General features: G+C 39.2%; 1 protein-coding gene across 15 annotated transcripts in view; it reads left to right on the top strand.

Annotated features, from left to right (window-relative positions):
• Positions 1-20080, top strand: part of LOC132092800 (receptor-type tyrosine-protein phosphatase kappa-like) — a 182710-nt gene that overhangs the window by 72638 nt on the left and 89992 nt on the right. For all 15 annotated transcript variants that reach the window (XM_059499203.1, XM_059499202.1, XM_059499201.1 and 12 more), the window contains 4 exons: positions 4733-4814; positions 8253-8368; positions 12609-12783; positions 19695-19988. In XM_059499203.1, coding sequence (XP_059355186.1) covers positions 4733-4814; positions 8253-8368; positions 12609-12783; positions 19695-19988 — 667 coding nt within the window. The remainder of the gene's footprint in view (positions 1-4732; positions 4815-8252; positions 8369-12608; positions 12784-19694; positions 19989-20080) is intronic.

The following is a 20080-nucleotide window of genomic DNA, read 5'->3' as shown; positions in this document are numbered from 1 at the left end:
GAACACTTAATCCACCATCAATTTACACCATCACAAATAAGCATGTTCAACGCTTTCTCTTGATCAAGAGATATTAAACCCAAATCATTATCCTTGTACATTGCATAATCTATTACATCTCTCATTAAAAATAGGTTATCTTTAATACATCGCCCCTTTACCCAATATGATTGTTCTTTCATGATTAATACACTCATATTTTAATCTGTTGGCAATACATTTCGAAAAGATTTTATAATCTATACACATTAATGCAACAGGTCTCCAATTCTTCGAACAATACAAATCACCTTTCTTCGGTAACAAAGACAACACTGCCCTGTTACAACTCTTAGGTAAAGACCCAGTCTATATTGAACTTGAAAGCATTTCAAATTAAACTTTTCCAATCACATTCCAGAAATATTTATAAAATTCAGATGGAAACCCATCAAGACCTGGAGCTTTCTCAGATGATAAATCATTTAGAGCTTTTGTCACTTCTTGAAAAGTAACTGGTAAATCAATAACCTCCTGTTGTTCAGGCGTCAACTTTTTAAGGCATGAAAATAATTTATCTCTACATTTAGAATCTGTGACATTATCTGCATATAAATCAGAGTAGAAATCAACAGCAATTCTTCTCATTTCATAAGAATCATAGGTAACAACACCATCATCTTTTTTTAAACCAACCATCAATTTTCCTTGATTATTCTTTCGTATAAATTGAAAAAGTATTTTGTAGGTCCATCAATGTCCTTCTTTTGGATAAAACGTGCCCTAACAAGGGCAGCTTTCACTTTACCATACAATAAATTATTCAACTGAAGCTTTTTCTCCGAAAGGGCAGTTTCCAATTGAAGTCCATTCCTCGCCATCATTTTCTCTTCTATGTCAGAAATCTCATTCTCCAAGTCCTGTATCCTGATCTTTAATGTCCTTTTTGAATATGATGAATATTGCTGACAGAAAACTCTAATTTGCACTTTTCCAATGTCCCACCATTGTTTAATATCACCATAATTCCCTTTTTGCTTTCGCCATATTTCCCAAAACAATTTAAAATTTTCACAAAAAACATTATCTTGTAAAAGCTTATTATTAAAATACCAATACAAACTCCTTTTACTTTCTTTCAACATGACAAAGTCCATTGTTATCATTTTGTGATCTGAAATTATATTTGGAATAATATTAACATTACCCACTCGGTTTCTTGAATCGCAAGAAATATAAAAACGATCCAATCTAGCATGAACTCTACCATCTGTGACTTTTACCCAAGTGTATTGTTTAAGCAATGGGTTTTTAATTCTCCAAATATCTTCAAGATTTAAAATTTTAACCATATTAGAAAATACACAGGCTGATTACTGGTGAGGTTCTTCAGCATTTCTATCTATATTGAAATTCAAAGTGCAGTTCCAGTCTCCTGCCATTATAAGTATATCTCCTAAATTAAGAGTTTTTAAAACACGACCTAATTTCCCAAATAAAAGAACCCTTTCTGTTCCCCCATTAGGAGCATATATATTAACAAAAAGAAAATGAAAATTTTGTATTTAAATTCTTACTAAAAGTAGTCTTCCAGGTTCTACATCATATCTAGATACAATTTTTACTTTCAAAGTTGGATTAAAAAGAATCGCACTAACATTAGAGCCATGACTTAAAACATATTCTCCCTTCCACCACAAACCCCATTCGGACTCGTTACTCATATTACTATGGGTTTCTTGAAGAAAACCTACTGCAATATTCTTAATATGAAAGCATTCTGAAACTAAAGCCTGCTTTTTCCCATCCCCCAAACCATTCACATTAAGAGAACCTATTTTAAGATACTCCATGAAAAAGAAAGAATAGAAAGAAAAGCAGGAAAGAAGAAAAAAAACACAAAACATATATAAAGCCATACTGTCTATTTAGCTCTACCTCAAACTCTTCTTTCATTCACATTCTTTCTATCCTGTCTAATCGTATTTATGTACTTCTTAAGCCTATAGCGTTTCTGTTGGGATTACACAGTATGATTGTACGTTTTACGTGCCCACACTACAGAAGCAACAAACTTTTCCTTATCAGGGAAGAAATCTCCTATCTCTACCTTTTTCCTTTTAGTCTCATCCAAGAAAGCATTTATCTGTTCCACAGAGTACAAATCATCATCAACGTTATAGAGATCTGACAAGCTCTCATCATCCTTCATATCGTCCAGACTCTGCGTCATGACTTCAACATGCTCCTCCTCCTCCTCTATACTCACGGACAGCTCCTCACTGACGTGTAAGCCTACATGACTATCTACAAACTTCTCTTTTACATGTGCAGTACCATTTACACTGCTACAACTCGGCTTTTCATTGTCAATGTGCTTTAGGTTACTCACAACGCTCTCACTCACCTCCAATTCATTGTCTTTATTCGTCTCAGCCACAGGACCTTCTTCCGAGCCTGATTTTTCATCTCCTGGCTTCTGTTTCACCTCCACATCTTTACACACCAATGTTTCTTCTGTCTCACTAGTCCTAGGTTGGTCCAAAATTTTCTTTTGAGGGCACGCGTCTCTCTTGTGGCCGTATTCTCGACACTCAAAGCAGAGCAAACTCTCCGTACTTGCAAAAATCATGTACGAGCTATCACCATCATTCACCCTAAACGATACATCCAATAATTTATCCGGAGAATTCAGAAACATGAACACGTGTCTCCTAAAAGATATCACATGTTTAAGCGCCAGATTTTTACATCCTAAAGAAACCGCTTTGACCTCACTTACAACTTTTCCGAATCTCACAAGTTCTCTCACTATGACTTTGTTTTCAATGAACGGAGGGACGTTTGATATAATCACTTTTGTTGCTGGTGACTGAGTGACGGTAATAAAAATTTCTTTCACCCACAAACCATTTTCAATTACCTTATTAACCAACAATTCTGTTTTAAGAAACACAACTACAGCTTTATTCATTCTCGAAGCCGAAACGATATTTTCATAGCCTATCTGCTAACCGACTGCCAACAATACATCCTCAACTGTAGCGCTAGCCTCTGGCACACACCTGAAACCATGAGGGAGAGAGAATACCGTTCTTCCACCTGTGGACGCCATTCCTAGGCGAACCGTGCAAAAGCACGGCACGCTACTAAATTGAACCAGATATTAAATTTTAAACACAACAAACTATACAAAGCAAAAAAAAAGAGAAAACATACAGAAAAAAGAAGATTGAAAACACGCACGACAGCAAACCGCTCTCAAACACAAACCCTTCCCAACATCCACTCCGACAGAGAGAGAGAGAGAGAGAGAGCTGCGGCTGTAGAACCGTATTCAGCCAGAACACTTCTGAAGATTTACATCATAATCGGCTCATAAGCATTACTGACCAAGAGCGGGCCTGAGATTTGCTTTTGAAATGTCAGAGGCATTTTAAGAGGGATCAGTTTAAAGGGCTGTGATGCTCCGCTAAATGAACAGCACTATCAATATTCCCTGACACGGGCTGCAGATGGCCTCGGCTCTTATTGAAATGGCTTCTGCTCAAGCCGGACCTGGCCTGATATGACTAGGTCACTTTCAGATCGCAGGCTGGATCCCTCAATCTTGACACCAGGGCATGACATTAAAGGTTCATTGGAAAGGGCTTGACGCCGAGGTATAATACAGAGCAAATTCAACTCTATTCTATCGTGCTTTGAGTTCAGTAATAGAAACCTGAGACTGACCTCACCATTCAAAGGATTTTCTATCACACTTTTTCTGTCCTCACGTGGGCATTTGCTTAAAACGCTTTTTCTCCCAGAAATGAGCAACTGTTTGTGGAAATCTGTTTTGTCTTTTGAGATTAACAAAATTAGATTTGGCATTCAGTTGTATATACACAGAGACGATCTCTGATGGCGGTAATAACCGCAGGCGAACGCAGCTGATCCAGAGCATTCAAACGTGAGCTGTTGTTAAGATACAGCATCCCTGAACAGTGTAGTTCAATAGCAGCTTGAAGAGCCAGGAGCAGCTAACAGATGGCTAGTTTAACATCAGAGGTGTGCAAAAGTGCACTTTAGCATAACCTACTTATTATGCAAATAATATACTTCAATGGATGTTGTTTGTAATTAAATGAAAATTTCATTACAAATCAAATTGATTACATTTATTAAATTCAATTAGTAGAGTAAAGTAGGAGTTAAGTACATCTTTATCTGAGGTTTCATAATTCTGTTGTCTTTGAAATATTCTGAATGTACTGACAAGCACTACGAAGCTAAACTGGTAAACTAATATATATTTTAATCATTTCCACTGAAACTTGTAAGTCATTTGTATTTTGTATCAAATAAACACACTACAATTAAAATAAGATGTATTACTGTGTGTTAATAACAAAAGATTATTAAAACATAATGATTTAATATGTACTTTAAAGTACAACTTTTAAAACAAAGTGTTTTTAAAGGCATGTCAAGAAATTAATGAAAGTGGCCTTACTGTATATTTTATTATCATCAAGTATTTTTATAACCTTTTTAAGTGCCCATTCAATATAATTAAGCACACTACTTTTTCACAAGGATTAGTAGCAGAGGTGTAGTGTAATAATGCAGATGTTCTCTAATAGAAATGAATGGCATTCATGCAGGAAATCTTTTCATTCATTGATTCATTGATTCATTTATTGGATTCAGTGGTGTGAATGAATGGCAGCTCAACTTAAACACACAGCATGCTTCCTGTTTCTCTGTGCAGGTCATCTTCGAGGCAGAGGTGACAAACGGCAGAAGAGGTTTCATTGCCATTGATGACATCCAGGTGCTCAGTTACCCATGCGGTGAGCCACAGCGTGTGTGTGTGTGTGTGTGTGTGTGTGTGTGGAGGTTAGCAGTTAAAAGTCTAGACTGCTAAAAATATTCAAACCTCCCAGACTATCATCATTGTGTCCTTGTGTAAGAGACTCAGCAGGACTGTCCCTGTTATTTAAAGCAGCTATAATTGAATAAAACTCACACTTGTACCTCTATTAGCTGACTGTACTGTTTGTACATTGCAATCGTACATTCGGTACTTGCATGCTCCAGAGATGCTCACAGTCACATCCAAAGTCACGCGCACACATAAAGCCACCTCAAACACGTCACGAGAACCAAATTGAGTTATTTTTCCAAAGCTTATTACACTTAAGTAGCCAAAGACACACACTATTAAAATAATAGTAGAGAAAAGAGAAGTTTGATCTTTACTGTTGAGCTGATGCTGACAAACACACTGGCAATGACAGTAAAACTGTTTCAGTCTGATACAGATACCGGTTTATGTTGAGTCTTGCTCGGTAATGATCCTTTGATCAATTTCTAAAAGTGAAATACTGTCAGGGATTGAGCATGAGCGTCTTGTCTGCAGCGGTAAGTGTTTTTATGAGCACATCAGCAGTAAAGAGCAGCGCGATCAATGAACGATCAGAGAGGGCAGTATTAGCACAAACAGTGAATAAGTGACACGGAGAGCTGTGTCCTCTCTGACACATCTGAGCCGATGTACAATGAGCTCTTATTACATGCCAAGCACTGCACTTAGCATGAAGTGTTCAGGGGTCGAGTGACGGCACAATCAGCAGACATGCACATGCTTACAATTTAGCACTCCCAATGTCAGCAATGTTCATATAATTTTAAGTGATTAATATTTTGTCATCCAGCGAAGCATCTCTCCAGGTTAGGTGTGTGTGTGTGTGTGTGTGTGGATTGTCTGTCGCATCTGCTGGCTGGGATCGGAGCTGATCCCAGATAATGTAACAGGTATTCCCAATTAACAGCTAGTCCACGGAAGCATAGGGATTAATGCCACTCGAAACATGGATTATATTCCCTCTGAACGCTCTAATAAAGCTTCCGGCTGATCTTATTAAGATGATGCAGGAAGAGAGGGAGATTTTATGAACGTCAGTTGTATTGTGGTGTTTCCTGCAGTAAAAGAGCATTTATTTTGAGGGCAGCCCATCAAAAACTCTAGTCATGTTTTCCTGTATGAAGTGAAAGTGCTTCGGCTTTCACAGAAACAGCGCTGACTGATATCTGCTTCTGTTGGACTCGTAAAGATACTCTTAGTATTTTAAAAATACTAAGAAAATACTCTTAGTATTTTATAACCATTTCCACCCTTTCTATGATCCTTAGTAAATTTGGTCAACTTTAAGCAAGGACACTAGTATTCAGATACTTGCCGTCTGTCCCTGTGACCCTTCTTAGGACCAGCGGTGTGGAGAAAGCCTTCTAGCTGCTTTCCTGTAGCTCAAACAGTACAGCACTGCGCTAGCACCGCCAAAGTTAAGGGTTTGATTGCAAGGCAAAAGAAGAACTGATTTAGGGCCAGATTGACTAAACAGGGCAAATTAGCATGAGAATGCAATCCCATAAAGAAGAGGAGAAAGTTCTGCAGCTGGTCCACTGACCATGAGCAAATTAAACAACACAGATACAGATCATGTCCAGAATGACCAATGCAGTCTACCAAGAGCGGTGAGTTAAGACATGCTGTTCAATAATGGCACAGTCACCAGTAAACCTTGGTATGATCCCTCCCTAAATTTTGCATCAGAAAGGGAAACTCCAACAAATGCATCTGCACTAAGGTCAGATGGCATTCACACCTTTTCATCACTAATAATAATAATGATAATTCATTACATTTATATAGCGCTTTTCTAGGCACTCAAAGCGCTTACATTGTCAGGGGGTATCTCCTCATCCACCACCAATGTGCAGCATCCACCTGGATGATGCGACGGCAGCCATAGTGCGCCAGAACGCCCACCACCCACCAGGTTATTGGTGGAGAGGAGACAGAGTGATGAAGCCAATCAGCAGATATGGGGATTGTTAGGAGTCCATGGTGGTCAGAGGCCAATGTGTGAATTTATCCAGGATGCCGAGGTCACACCTCTACTCTTTTCGAGAGACTTCATGGGATTTTTACTGACCACAGAGAGTCAGGACCTTGGTTTAACGTCTCATCCGAAGGACGGTGCTTGTTGACAGTATAGTGTCCCCATCACTACACTGGGGCGCTAGGACCCACACAGACCACAGGGTGAGCGCCCCCTGCTGGCCTCACTAGCACCTCTTCCAGCAGCAACCTAGTTTTCTCAGGAGGTCTCCCATCCAGGTACTGACCAGGCTCAGCCCTGCTTATCTTCAGTGGGAAATCGGTCTTGGGCTCCAGGGTGATATGGCTGCCGGCCATATCACCCTGTATCACCCTGTATGTAATGTATCACTGCATGTCTTTAGTTAATCCTGACAGTAGTTTGCTCTGGTGCCAGCTGTTAGTAAACCTGGTCCTAAATGTGTTTCTTGAATACAATGTAAGTCACTTTGGATAATGTAAATGGAAAATTGATGCATTTACATGAGTTCAAAGCTACAAATATGAACTGAAAGACCTTTTTTTTTTACATTTTGGTTTCATTTAGTTTCTAAAAAGGATTCTGTTGTGATTGGATGCCTTTTTTGAATGTAAAATTAGCTTGTAGAGCTCAGACTGAAACCTAAATGCTGTCAGCTATTTGTCATTTTCACTGGAGAGGATGTGTTGACGCATAGTACCTTAGAAATACACAAGACCTGCATCTTTTTCTCTTCATCTCATTGTTCCTCTCTGTGTGTTTGGAACCACAGATCTGCCAAATGAACACTCAGTCTAATGACACTAGAGAGAGAGCCGGTGTAACACTGACAGGGAGCAACAGTTTTACTTTCAGAGCCAGGTGGAGGAAGATGTTGCGATCCGTTTGGTTCATGGATTGCAACTCTTTATTGGAAAATTGTCTGGAATCAGATCATAAAAAGAAGTGATGGCACTGAACTTGTTGGTGCTCACTGTTTCAGTCTGTTTCCTTCTTTTGACAAACTTTATCTGACTATATGTAAAAATCACTCAGCGTTTAGTTTTCTATCTTACACATGATTTCAGCTGTTGATCAGGGACACGATGGTGATAATTCAGGGCTCGTCCATTGCAGGCCTCAAACCTTCAATCCTCAGTCAGTTTTACTGGTAACACTTTAGTTTAGAGACCAGTTCTCTCTATTAACTAGTGGCTGTGAGCTGTAGCCAGCAGCTTGCTGAACTCTGTGTACTATAACTGAATGGCATCTTTATTTAATCTTCCTGCATTAATGTGTCTGTTCTGGGAGTGTTCAGCTCTGGTTAACTCTTTAGTATAACCGTATTTGAGAACTATAATGTCATGTGTTGCTGTCCTTCGAATGCAGATAAATCGCCTCACTTCCTGCGTTTGGGGGATGTAGAGGTGAATGCCGGACAGAACGCCACGTTCCAGTGCATCGCCACTGTCCGTGATGCCGTCAACAACAAACTCTGGCTGCAGGTGGGTCTCTCTCACACACACCCACACACACACACACACACACACACACACACACACACACACACACACACACACACACACACACACACACACACACACACTCACACCTGTACTAAAACAACACGTGTCCAGCATCTGCCTCATTTCCCTTGACTGTTAAATATGACATTATTGCCTGTAAAATTCACACTTCAGTCCATTCTTCATCTTTCACATCAACACCAAAATTATCTTGGGGTTTTTGTGCTCCCTTTTAAAAGTAGGTTAGTCTGTTTGTTTTGCTATCATAACTACACTTGTGAAAAAAGTACAAAAGTACAAAAAAGTAAAACTACACTTTAGCATACTTTAAAAGGAGTACTTACTATGGAAAAGGGATAGTTCACCCCAAAATGTTCATTCTGTCATCATTTACTCACCCTCCACTTGTGCCAGGTCTGTTGAACACAAAAGAAGAGATTTTGAAGAAGGCTAATGACCAAAAAGTGTCTGGTCCCCATTGACTTCCATTGTTTTTTTTTATTTTTTTGTTGTTGTTGTTTTTTTCTTCTTCTTCTTCTGTGGAAGTCAATGGCTACAAGCAAGTTTTTTACTAACATTCAGAAATATCTTCTTTTGTGTCCCTTTAATTGCAGACTGAATGCAGTGTTATTTAAATGAAAATATTATAGAATTCAGTTGGTTGAATTTGAGTGTTTTTGACTAACTTAAGGACTTCAGTACATTTTTATATGTAATTGCATAATTATTTTGTCTTTAAAATTGTTAAAGTGTTAGAGCTGTCAATCATTTATGATAAACCAAAATTTACTTTAATGTCATTTCTATTGAAACTTTGAATGTCATGTATTTAAATATATTTATGACACATTTGTAATGATGAGGTTGCAATTTTGTACATTTATAATACACTTTGAATTAATAATATTAAATGTAATTTCTAATGTAATATCTATTATCTATTATATGTAGCATCAGATAACACAGTCCAGGTTTTTACAAGTGCAGAAATAATACAATTAAGCACGCTTCTTTTCACAAGTGTCTGATTACATATCGTTTCACCCCTGCTGTCTGTGACCCGTCAAAACGAAAGCTGTGACTGGTTTTTAGCTTGTGATGTTTGTTTCCTTCTAAAAGAGAAGAAAAGTAATCGGATCTAGCAGTTTTTAATGCTTTTCTGTAGGATAGGTTACTTTCCCTCCAAGCAATACGAAATACCTCTAGTTTTGTTTTCCTCCAGCTGCGCTCCATTTTTCGGGCTGCTCTCTTTAGGGTGCGAGTATGCTCATTATACCATGGTGTCAAACTGTTTTCCTTAACCTTCCTTAAGTGTAAAGGAGCAACTGTATTTAAAGTGCTAGGAAAGAGAGAGTCCATAGTTTCTGTTACATCATCAAGTTGTTCTGAGATAACTGAAGATAACTTAAAAAGCAGTCTTTTGTGGTACACTTTTGTGATCTGTTGAGGAGCACTGAGCTGAAGCTCAGATAGAGTTTTTAACACGAGCCGTGCTTTAGATCAGACCAAAGCTCTCAGCGAGACGAGCTTCACCCTAATTGGCTGGGAATGTCAAGTTCAGGATGTGCGGGAGCTAACAATTCTGCTGTTTTTAAGTTTGATAGTCAAAGAATTGGATTTAATTTTAGAAACTGTGTATATCCGAAAACTATGGTCAACTGTGATGTATATAACCACAATTACTAATGAAGCAGCTGGATAGACGCTAGCTTCATTAAAACTGAGCCTGTGACAGAGACAGCGTTTCCTCAAACTTACCCACTTTACTCATCCCGAAGGAACATCCTGCTCTCTTAATTATGTCAGTGTCAGTGGGTTTTGATTTCACGTCTGCATGTCGTGCTCACACTGAGGTGAAGCCCTGCTGCTGACCTTTGATTTTGATGAACTAATGAGAAGCCTTCACTGTCTAAGAAGACGAATGATCAGTGAAAGACTGAACGAGAGGAAGTGCCTGACAGGGTGGGAACGTGTGTAGCAGAAGTGACCTTTTCTGCTCTGATACATGAGGAGGTGAAAAAATGAAGAAAGCAAGTGAGTGCTGGTGTGCGTGGTGCTTCTGACTAATAGAGTCTTCACTCACACGGACGGCCTGGGACACTGACCGCACATATAACACTGGACCTTCACCGCTTCAGTTCTGCTCGTGTCACAGCGTGTGGCCTTATGGCATGAAGACCCATCTCTGCATCGGTGTTATTTAATAGATCCACATACAGCTTCCCGGTGAAAGGCATGTGGAACAGCCTGAGTACAGTATCATACATCACCAGGGCTGGACTTGGACAAAAAATCAGCCCTGGACTTCATCCAGACCGGCCCACTATGCATGTAAACATGCGTGCACACACACACACACACACTACATGTCTATACATACATTAATCTGCATGTAAAATTACTGATTAGATGCATTACTATCAAAACCAAGAAAAAACTATTAAAATAATAAACAAAAGAAAATGCAAATAATTTTATCAGGCTTTATTTTAAATATCTAAAGGTCTTAATTCATGTGCTGCTTATTATTCTAAAAGAAATATTAATGCTTAGGGTACACAATGTCTGCTGTAACTATTTCATGTGCTGCAACATAACACTTGTTTTTTTTTATATTAATTTACACAAATTACCTCGGACCTGTTGGCTGCTTATAGTAGGCTAGTATTAAGACCACTGATCTACAGTAAACGTGATTTATAAAGACCCCTGATCTAGAATAAAATAAAAGATTAATTAAGACAAAGAACGTTGTGTAGTGATTTATAATTAATTTTTCTTAACATAATCAAAGGCCTTTAAAAATCCTTGAAGTAGACTGGCTTATATATTCAAATGCAGAGCTCAATGCTAGGGTTCAAAACTGTACTTGCCCTGCCAAAAATAAATACATAAAAATAAAACTGCTATTGTTTTCTTTGTAAACAAGCTGTAATCTCATCTCACAATTCCAATTTCAATACCACAATAAACACTAACTATTAAGTTCAAACATTAATGAAGACAAGTGAACAGTCAGCAATAAAATAAGAAAAAATGATCATAAGTAGCACAGTTTTCAGGTACAGATATTGCATAATCAAATGTAAAATACTTCACTTAACACACACGCACATACATACATACATATATATCCTTGTTAAAACTGTTATTCAAGAGTGGTGAGTTATTTCTCTTTGTCTTTTGTTCACATTAATGACACAGATCGACAGGTATAAGGCTTCTGCCTGGCACTTTAAGGGATTTTTTTCTCAATTGATTACAAATTGAAAAAATATATCTCACATAAATGCTGTAAACATACAGAGACATAGAGCATCAGCTGGTATTATTAAAGGTTAAAAATAATTTTAAATGTCATTTATATAGATCAGTGAGTGGTGGCATATGACAGCTGGAATATCCTCACTTTTTGTAACAAAACAATGCATCGTGTATCATTACATTTCTCTCTCACCTCAGCAGTCAAGTCCCGCCCTGCTGATGTCTTCACTGAAGTCTTTTGCCTTCCAGCAAATAATTTATTTATCTTGACACATTTGGTGGCATCTGCCTCAAGTGCTTGTCGTTTTCTCTCTCTCAACTTTCGGCCCCTCCTTTACGCTTAGATATTTATTTAACATATTGAATTTCGTTGCAGTTGTAACGCGGACGCTTTTCAAGGCTAGAACTTGATTCTGATTGGCCAATGAGCAGTGAACACGTCACGTCTCGCAGCTCGCATCAGCATCATGCGGCTTCATGAGAGACACATAAGGCCGGAATTGGACTATACAACAATATACTTACGAATATATTTGCGATTAATAATGATTTAAAAACAAAATACATAACGCACCGGCCCAACCAGACCGCGGCCCACCGGGAATCTCCCGGTAATCCCGATGGCCAGTACATGCCTGTACATCACTGTTGTTCAGCTATGGCTTACAATGGCTACAAATCCTGAGGAAACACCAGATCATTTCTGTTTATTTTTGTACTTTCGATTGTTTCCTCATCTACGTTTTATACCAGAACACCACTGATCTGTAAAGTAACTACCAAAAATATCTAGTCAGCAGACTTCATGTCCTCTGAAAATGACAAAACTCTTCAAGCAGGAAACTTGGATCATTGTGACCATTGACACACTTTGGATGAATTATGACATCTGAAGCAGTTTTAAAGAGGGCAGATGACTGGATTGATTTTTCATCTCTCGTGTTGTCATATATAGCGGCGTAACGGAGAGGACATTCCAGTGGCAGAGAAGAAGAACATCAACCACAGGAAGTTTGCGGCCTCTTTCCGACTGAGAGAAGTGAGCAGCCAGGACCAGGATCTGTACCGCTGCGTCACCCAATCAGAGAGAGGATCCGGCGTCTCTAACTTTGCTGGGCTCATTGTCAGAGGTAAAGCCTTGTTTTGTTACTTATGATATCAATTTCCTCTTCTGTATGTTCAGACTCTGAGCTCTGACAGGGTGAGCCATTAAAAGCCAAACATTATCCCAAGTTTACAATGAGAATGGTTTATAAATCAGTTGTCTACAGAAGATTAGTGTCTCTGTGGTTTTCTGAGAAAATAAAAGCGCTTTGGTTTAAAACATTTTAAAATAGCAATAATTATAATAATAATTATTATTACCTAAACTAAAATTATTATGAAATGCTTTACAGTTGACTAGTATTATAGTGCTATTTCTTTACATTGTATAATTTGCAACTAGATGTGTTTTCCCAATATGTTCTGAGTGTTTTTTTGTTTTGTTTTTTTGACATACAATTTCATGGCCAGTAAAAAATATTTATGGCCAGTAAGTCACCATCTTTTGGCAGGTGTGGTTTTAGGTCCTGCACAAACACCCATGACAAGTATATTGTTATCATATAAGTGCCAATTATTCATTTAGAGGTTTCTGAATATTCAAATGTGCTATGAAAGGCTAGAGAAGATGTTTTTATTATTATGTATAATGAATAAAGGCTGTTATTGTATAGACTAGTTTAAAGCCTCTTCACCCAAAGCTCTGTGCTCTTCTGCTCAAGTCACCGAGATGCAGCCATGTCTACAGTGAGCATCTGCTTATTTAAACGCTGCTAAATAATACAAACGTATTCATATTCGAATTACCATTGGGAGCATGATGCCATATTAATATGCACAACGTGTGTATATATGCAAACAAATCTGATTGGGTGTACGTGAGAGCGCTGCAGTTTTGCGTGAGGTTTCTAGATGTGACTGTGAGGAGTGCATAGTTAGCAGCGGCCGCAGGGCAGAAGGGCCAGCTGAGGATCAGCCTCACTGACAGCTCAGATATCTCCACCACACTTCCCAGCTGACATCCTGCTACAAGATACCAAAGATGGTAATTTCAGCGGAAATTCTTGGGCCATGGATGTGTGCATGTGCTAATGGGAGCTGGCACGGAGTTGCCTATTGTCGCGTGTGACCCCGGGCTAGTGCTTTATTAGCTCCCGCTCTCCCTAATGCGGGACGACGGCGGGCCCTTCCGGCTGTTTGGGGCCGCTTTGTAACAAATGAAAATTTCAGTGGAAAATTCTTATGCCAGAGAATTATTGATCTGCGTGTCCCCCAGCTGCAGGAAGAAAGATGGAAGAGGAAAAAAAGCAAAAGGTAAAAAAACACAGCAGAACAGATTTGTGGCCTCGTTTAGCCCCGGGTGTTCAGTAACGACATCAGCACTCTCGCTTGTAGAGAATAAACCCAATTGACAAGACGTATGCTGTGACAGACTCTTCACGTAAAGCCTCCAGTTGGAAGTGAAAGGTTTTGGTTTGTAGCCTGACATCACCACTGAGAAAACCAGCAATCTACCTTATAGTCCCCGAAAACGAATAGACCAGGGTTTCTTAAACGGGAGCCTGCGAGTTGATGAAAAGATTTAATTGATTAAATTGATTTATTTAATTGATTAAATGGAATGTAATATTTTACAACAAAATCAGACTGCACAATTAATCAAAATAAAACTGAAATAGAGTACTTGTCCAAAGTTCAGAAACGATACGATTTTAATTTAGTGAACTCTTTTCATGCTCACAATCAAAATACAGTAAAATGGCTAATATTGTGAAATATTATTACAGTTTAATGTATCTGTTAAAGTGTAATGTATTTCTGTGATGCACCGCTGTATTTTCAGCATCATTCCTCCAGTCTTCAGTGTCACATGATCTTCAGAAATCAGAATAATATGATGATTCACTGCTCAAGAAACATTTCTGATTATTATCAGTGTTGAACACAGTTGTGCTGCACAATATTTCAGTGGAAGCTGTGATGGAGTTTACTTTCCCGGCTTGTTTAATAAATAGATTCAAAGGAACAGAATTTATTTGAAATAGAAATCTTTTGTAATATAATGAATGTCTTTACTGTAACTTTTGATCAATTTAATGCATCCTTGATGAATAAAAGCATTAATTTCTAAATCAAATAAACTAAATAATCTTACTGACCCCCAGCTTTTGGTGGTCAGAGTGATTTCTGGAGTCAGATGTATGGGTGAGTTAGACTTTGGTTAGGGGTCAGAGCAGCATTTGAGGATTTTAGTTTCTGAGAGGTGATGGCACAGGAACAGGTGATTACACATCCTGTCAGCGCTGAGAGAGAGAGAGACGGACTGATGTGCAGTAGACAGGGATCGCTCTGTCTAACGCTGTCCGTCAGGTGTTAGATTGCCGTGTCCCTGATCCATATTCTGCTCAGCTGCTGTCATCTCTCTCCCTTCACAAGCCCCATCAGAACTTCACAATAAAAGAGCTGTGATGCTTCCCACAGGAAATATTTCCTTTTGCTTTTCCTCCCTCACATATTCTCCTTCCCTTTATCTTTCTCTCTCACTCTTCCTTTACCTTTTCTTTTCTAACCCAGACTTGCTTTGATCAAACACGTCCCAGGTCCCTGCGTGTGTGAAATAAATGAAAGAAAAAACAGATTATTTCTCTGACTAGAAGACGTTGAGTCGAGGGCAAGTGCATTTTCCAATTGCATGATGGCAGTGCTCAGCAGTCACAGTGTGTGTGTGTGTGTGTGAGAGGGAAAGACAGATGATACGGGGCTTAAGGAAGGGTAACAGCAGGGCACATCACTATCATTCGCTCATGTCAGACACATGATGGATGACCCGCATGAAACAGCCAGTGACACCTGACAAAAACAGGTTCACGCTCACTGTCTTGGATTTCATTCGGTTCAATTTAACGGTGGTGAAGTCCCCGTTCAACCCAAGGACATTTCTGTTAATCAGCTGAATTAAAAAGAAGTATTTGTTTTTGTGTATTAATAAAAGATAAAAGTAAAATACAACACTTAACTTGTTCTAGACCCATATGCAGTTATTTACCAGTGGAAAATAAAAGCCAACTCATGAAGAAGCTCTGTTTCTCATAGTAATCACATCTGTTAAACCTTGAACAGGCCAAAAACGTTTAGAGTCAAAAGACTTTTAAAGGGATAGTTCACTCAAACGTGATCATGTTGTCATCATTTACTCTCCCTCCTGTTGTTGCAAACCTGCATGAGTTTCTTCTTTGCAAACTGAAAGAAGGTATTTTGAAGAGGGTTAGTAACCATATTTCCATACATTTTGGTGACACACTGACCTCCAAAGAAAGAAAGCCATGCAGGTTTGGAAGGAGAGGAAATGATGACAGATGATCATTTTGGGTGAACTAACCAAGTCATTATTCAGTGATATCGTTCCTTTCAAACATTTTGGCCACTTTTATTATATTTTCATGATCTTTGTATGGTGCATTTTGAATGAAACTTTGCTGGAAATATACTCGGCCTCAGGCCATTCAAGATGGAGATCAGATTTAAAGGAATGTAGCACTGCATCAGTGTCTCATCAATGGATGCTCTGCAGTGAATGGGTGCCGTCAGAATGAGAGTCCAAACAGCTGATAAAAACATCACAATAATCCACAGCACTCCAGTCCATCAATAGTCACATCAAAATCCACCCACATATTTGTTCAGAGCCATTTTGACTTGTAAACGGTGCTTGATCTGAGCAGATTTCTCTCGCGATTCAGACCAGACCACTTTTTTACTGAAAGAAGTGTTATTATGGATTATGAACTCATATTTTAGCTGGATGCAACAGATTGAAGTTAAAAACATCTTAATGATGGTTCATTTCTTACAAACATGCAGCTTTTGTCTTCTCCAGATGTGAACTGATGGACTGGAGTGCTGTGGATTATTGTGATGTTTTTATCAGCTGTTTGGACTCTCATTCTGACGGCACCCATTCACTGCAGAGGTCCATGGCTGAGCAAGAGATGTAAAGCTACATTTCTCCAAATCTGATGAAGAAACAAACTCAGCAACATCTTGGATGGCCTGAGCCGGGCAGATTTTCAGGAATTAGTGTCAAATTACATGGCATATTCTGTCAAAAAGTAAAAATTTACAAACTACACAGAAAAAGCTTGTATAGTTGCAACTGACTATCTGAAACACAATAGAATTATGTCAGTTTTACAATCTTGAATATGTGAATAAAAGTAGTGCGAGTGTAATAACCCTGATTCAACCTGCCACCGAAGCATCAAACAAATCACACCGATGCTCTCAGCTAATGTACGAACACTGCTCCATTCGCCAATTTAGACACTAGTGCACTAAAAGCACTCTGCTCGTGTTTGTCTGTTTGTGTGTGTTTGAGAGCATACATCACTGGCTCTAATGAAGTGAGATGAATCTCATTTGTCTGCAGGTTCAAGCACAAACGAATGGGGCTCTTTGCTCTTCTTAAAAAGCCCCATCTGCCCCTCAGACTCTTTGTTTTCTGAGGAACCCAGCAAATGAGTGCAGCCGTACACATTAATGCATATTTGATGTGACTTTGGTCCCAGAGCCACTTCATTAGTGGTAAAAGACAGATGTAGCGCAGTGTTTTATGTGCTCTGTTGATGGACACAGTAATAAACAGCATTTTTTACATCACATAGAAGGCTGCGTATCACCTATGTCCAGGGCAACAGATTGAGTGACTCAATCAGACTGAGACAACATACTACAAACTCTGGATATAGAGAAGCAGCTACTGAAGACACACAGTGGCCCTGAAAAGTATCTGGACACTGAATGTCACTGCATTCGATAAAAATATACAACAGCATTTCTTGTACAGAATGATAGCACAAGCACAAGAAAAACGTTTTCCTGATTTAATTCCCATAATTTTTGGGGTGAAATATGACCCGGGCATGTCATCTCGACAGGTTTGGCGCTTCACCCGGATGCTGTAATAACCGGCTGTAAAGGGTAAAGTGTTAAATGTCAGTGAGTGATTGACAAAACCAGCTCGCTCCGGTAAATGTCACGTTAAAATAATACACATGAAATAAAAGCACAGTTTACAGAGGTAATCTCATCACATGACTCAAGACAAGACAACAAGAAAGAGCTGCGTGTGTTTGGCTCTGCCAGGGAAGCGCTTTTGTGCATTAGTGCCGTTGTGATTGGATTACTTGTTGAAATGTAATTTTGCAGTGTTGCTGTTAGTGATGTCACACACACAACTCAACACACACTGGAATCAGATTACAATATTAAAATCTGCCGGCTCTGATTGCACAGGAATACTAGCCCCTCCTCCAGCAGGAACACACCATAAATCAATTAACTCTCAATCCTCCCTTTATTCCATTAAGACATGAAGCGCATTACACAGGTCGCTCATTTACAGGAACGAAAACGGTTTAAACACTCCGAGCATTGACACATTTATTCAGAGTATTCAAGAACATTCTACAGCTGCTGATTATACTCATCGAATTCAATGTGATAAAAAAAAAAACGTTTTCTCGACGCTAATTAGTTAACATGGTTGTTCATTAATTAAATCACCTGTTTGTTTCTGGTACGGTTTCATCACTTTAACTTATAAACTACTATTTTTTATTTGAATGACTTCATCTGTTGTCTTCATCCCGAGATAAAATGTGAAAAGCATAACCAACCAGTACTGTAAAAATGATCCAAAAAGCAATCATTTGGCAATCAGGTTTCCTGAACCCTCCCTTGTTGGCCAAATTTTCATTCAACTCTTCTGAAGAGCACAGAAGGTCCTGACCGGTATGCACGTAACCACAGTGAGTTTGAGAACTGCATCTGCTCATCATGCGTCATATAGGCGTTTCTGGACATGCGGTGTGATTGTTGGTTTGTGATATTGCTGTGCTTCATGTGGGCTGGTTAATTAGCTGAAACGAACAGAGTTCAGGAGCCATCTGGGGTGGAAAGAGAGAGTGTGTGTCTCCATCTGATCGTCCCGTGCTAAACAGCATCTCTCAGCTTGAGCTGTCTGTCGCTCTGGTGGACGGTCTCGCAGCTTTAAACGCCAAGATGAATGTGATGCTGAAGAGGAACTCAGTAGATATCAGCGCTATGCTAGTAAGGAGCTTTTATGTGTCACCAACACCAGTTTTCTCCTCGACTGATGCTGTTCTGAAGTGAACGGCTCTTCTCTGCTCCATGTTGGTTGATTTATTCATAATTCTGAGTCATCAACAGCGTCCGGACTCTCAGAGAGCATCTCGACATGTGGAGGATCTCTACACTTACAGAGACAGAAAAACAGCATCATGCTTTCGGTAAAAAATAAATGACTAACCTGTTTTATGTGCGGATGAGATGTCTCTCTGCTTGTCTGTCTAGCCAAATGTATTGGCAAACACGCACACAGTTACTAAAGGACCATCTGGATTGTCTGGTGTGATGTAATAGTGCCGTCAATTGTATATCGTTATGGTTTGTCTGTTATTGGTTTGCATTGTGCTTACAGTGAACACTAATGATAATAATAAAAAAATGTTGAAATGAAAATACTGTGCTCTTTTAAATGAAATACCCAACTCATTCATAAACCATGAGCTCATTAACATATGACCGCCCACATTTACATAACATCTAATTAATATTCAGCAGCAATGTTGCACAACAAGGTGCGGATATTCAAGTCACATGCAAAGAGGTTAGCCAATCATAGCATCGAAGTCATATCGAAGTCATAAAGGTACAGATACATTTGTAATGCTCAGAGAGAAGGTGGAAAAGGGCCAATAAAAACAAAATCATTTTTATTTACCATTATTTAAAATATAGCTATTGCATGCAGCTATTAATGTCATTGAACTCTAAACTCTACTCTCTTAGTCTACTGAAGTATTTAAGTTTTGGATTCTTTATGAATCATTGAGACTGTTTAAAATACCATTAAACTGATGATATAAAGCTTGGTCTTTATGAAGCCGTTTGGTAAGAAGTGTCTATATTCTTCCAGAGCCCCCGAGACCCATCGCTCCACCTCAGCTGCTGGGCGTGGGGCCCACATACCTGCTAATCCAGCTAAACGCTAACTCCATATTTGGGGATGGCCCCATCGTTCTGAAGGAGGTGGAGTACAGGATGACATCTGGAAGTTGGACAGAGACCCATGCCGTCAATTCACCCAATTACAAGCTGTGGCACCTGGATCCCGACACCGAGTATGAGATTCGAGTGCTGCTGACCCGTCCCGGAGAGGGGGGGACCGGACAGCCTGGGCCGGCTCTCATCACCAGAACTAAGTGTGCAGGTTAGTCCACTTGGCTTTCCAACATTAGCCTTCACTTTCCATCTGTACTTTTGCTGTCCTGACATGTCAAGTACATATTCCTATTTGTATGG

This window comes from Carassius carassius, chromosome 18, assembly GCF_963082965.1.
Source record: "Carassius carassius chromosome 18, fCarCar2.1, whole genome shotgun sequence".
Classification (NCBI taxonomy): Eukaryota; Metazoa; Chordata; class Actinopteri; order Cypriniformes; family Cyprinidae; genus Carassius; species Carassius carassius.
The sequence above is the reverse complement of the archived record's forward strand: the minus strand, read 5'-3'. Positions and strand labels throughout refer to the sequence as shown.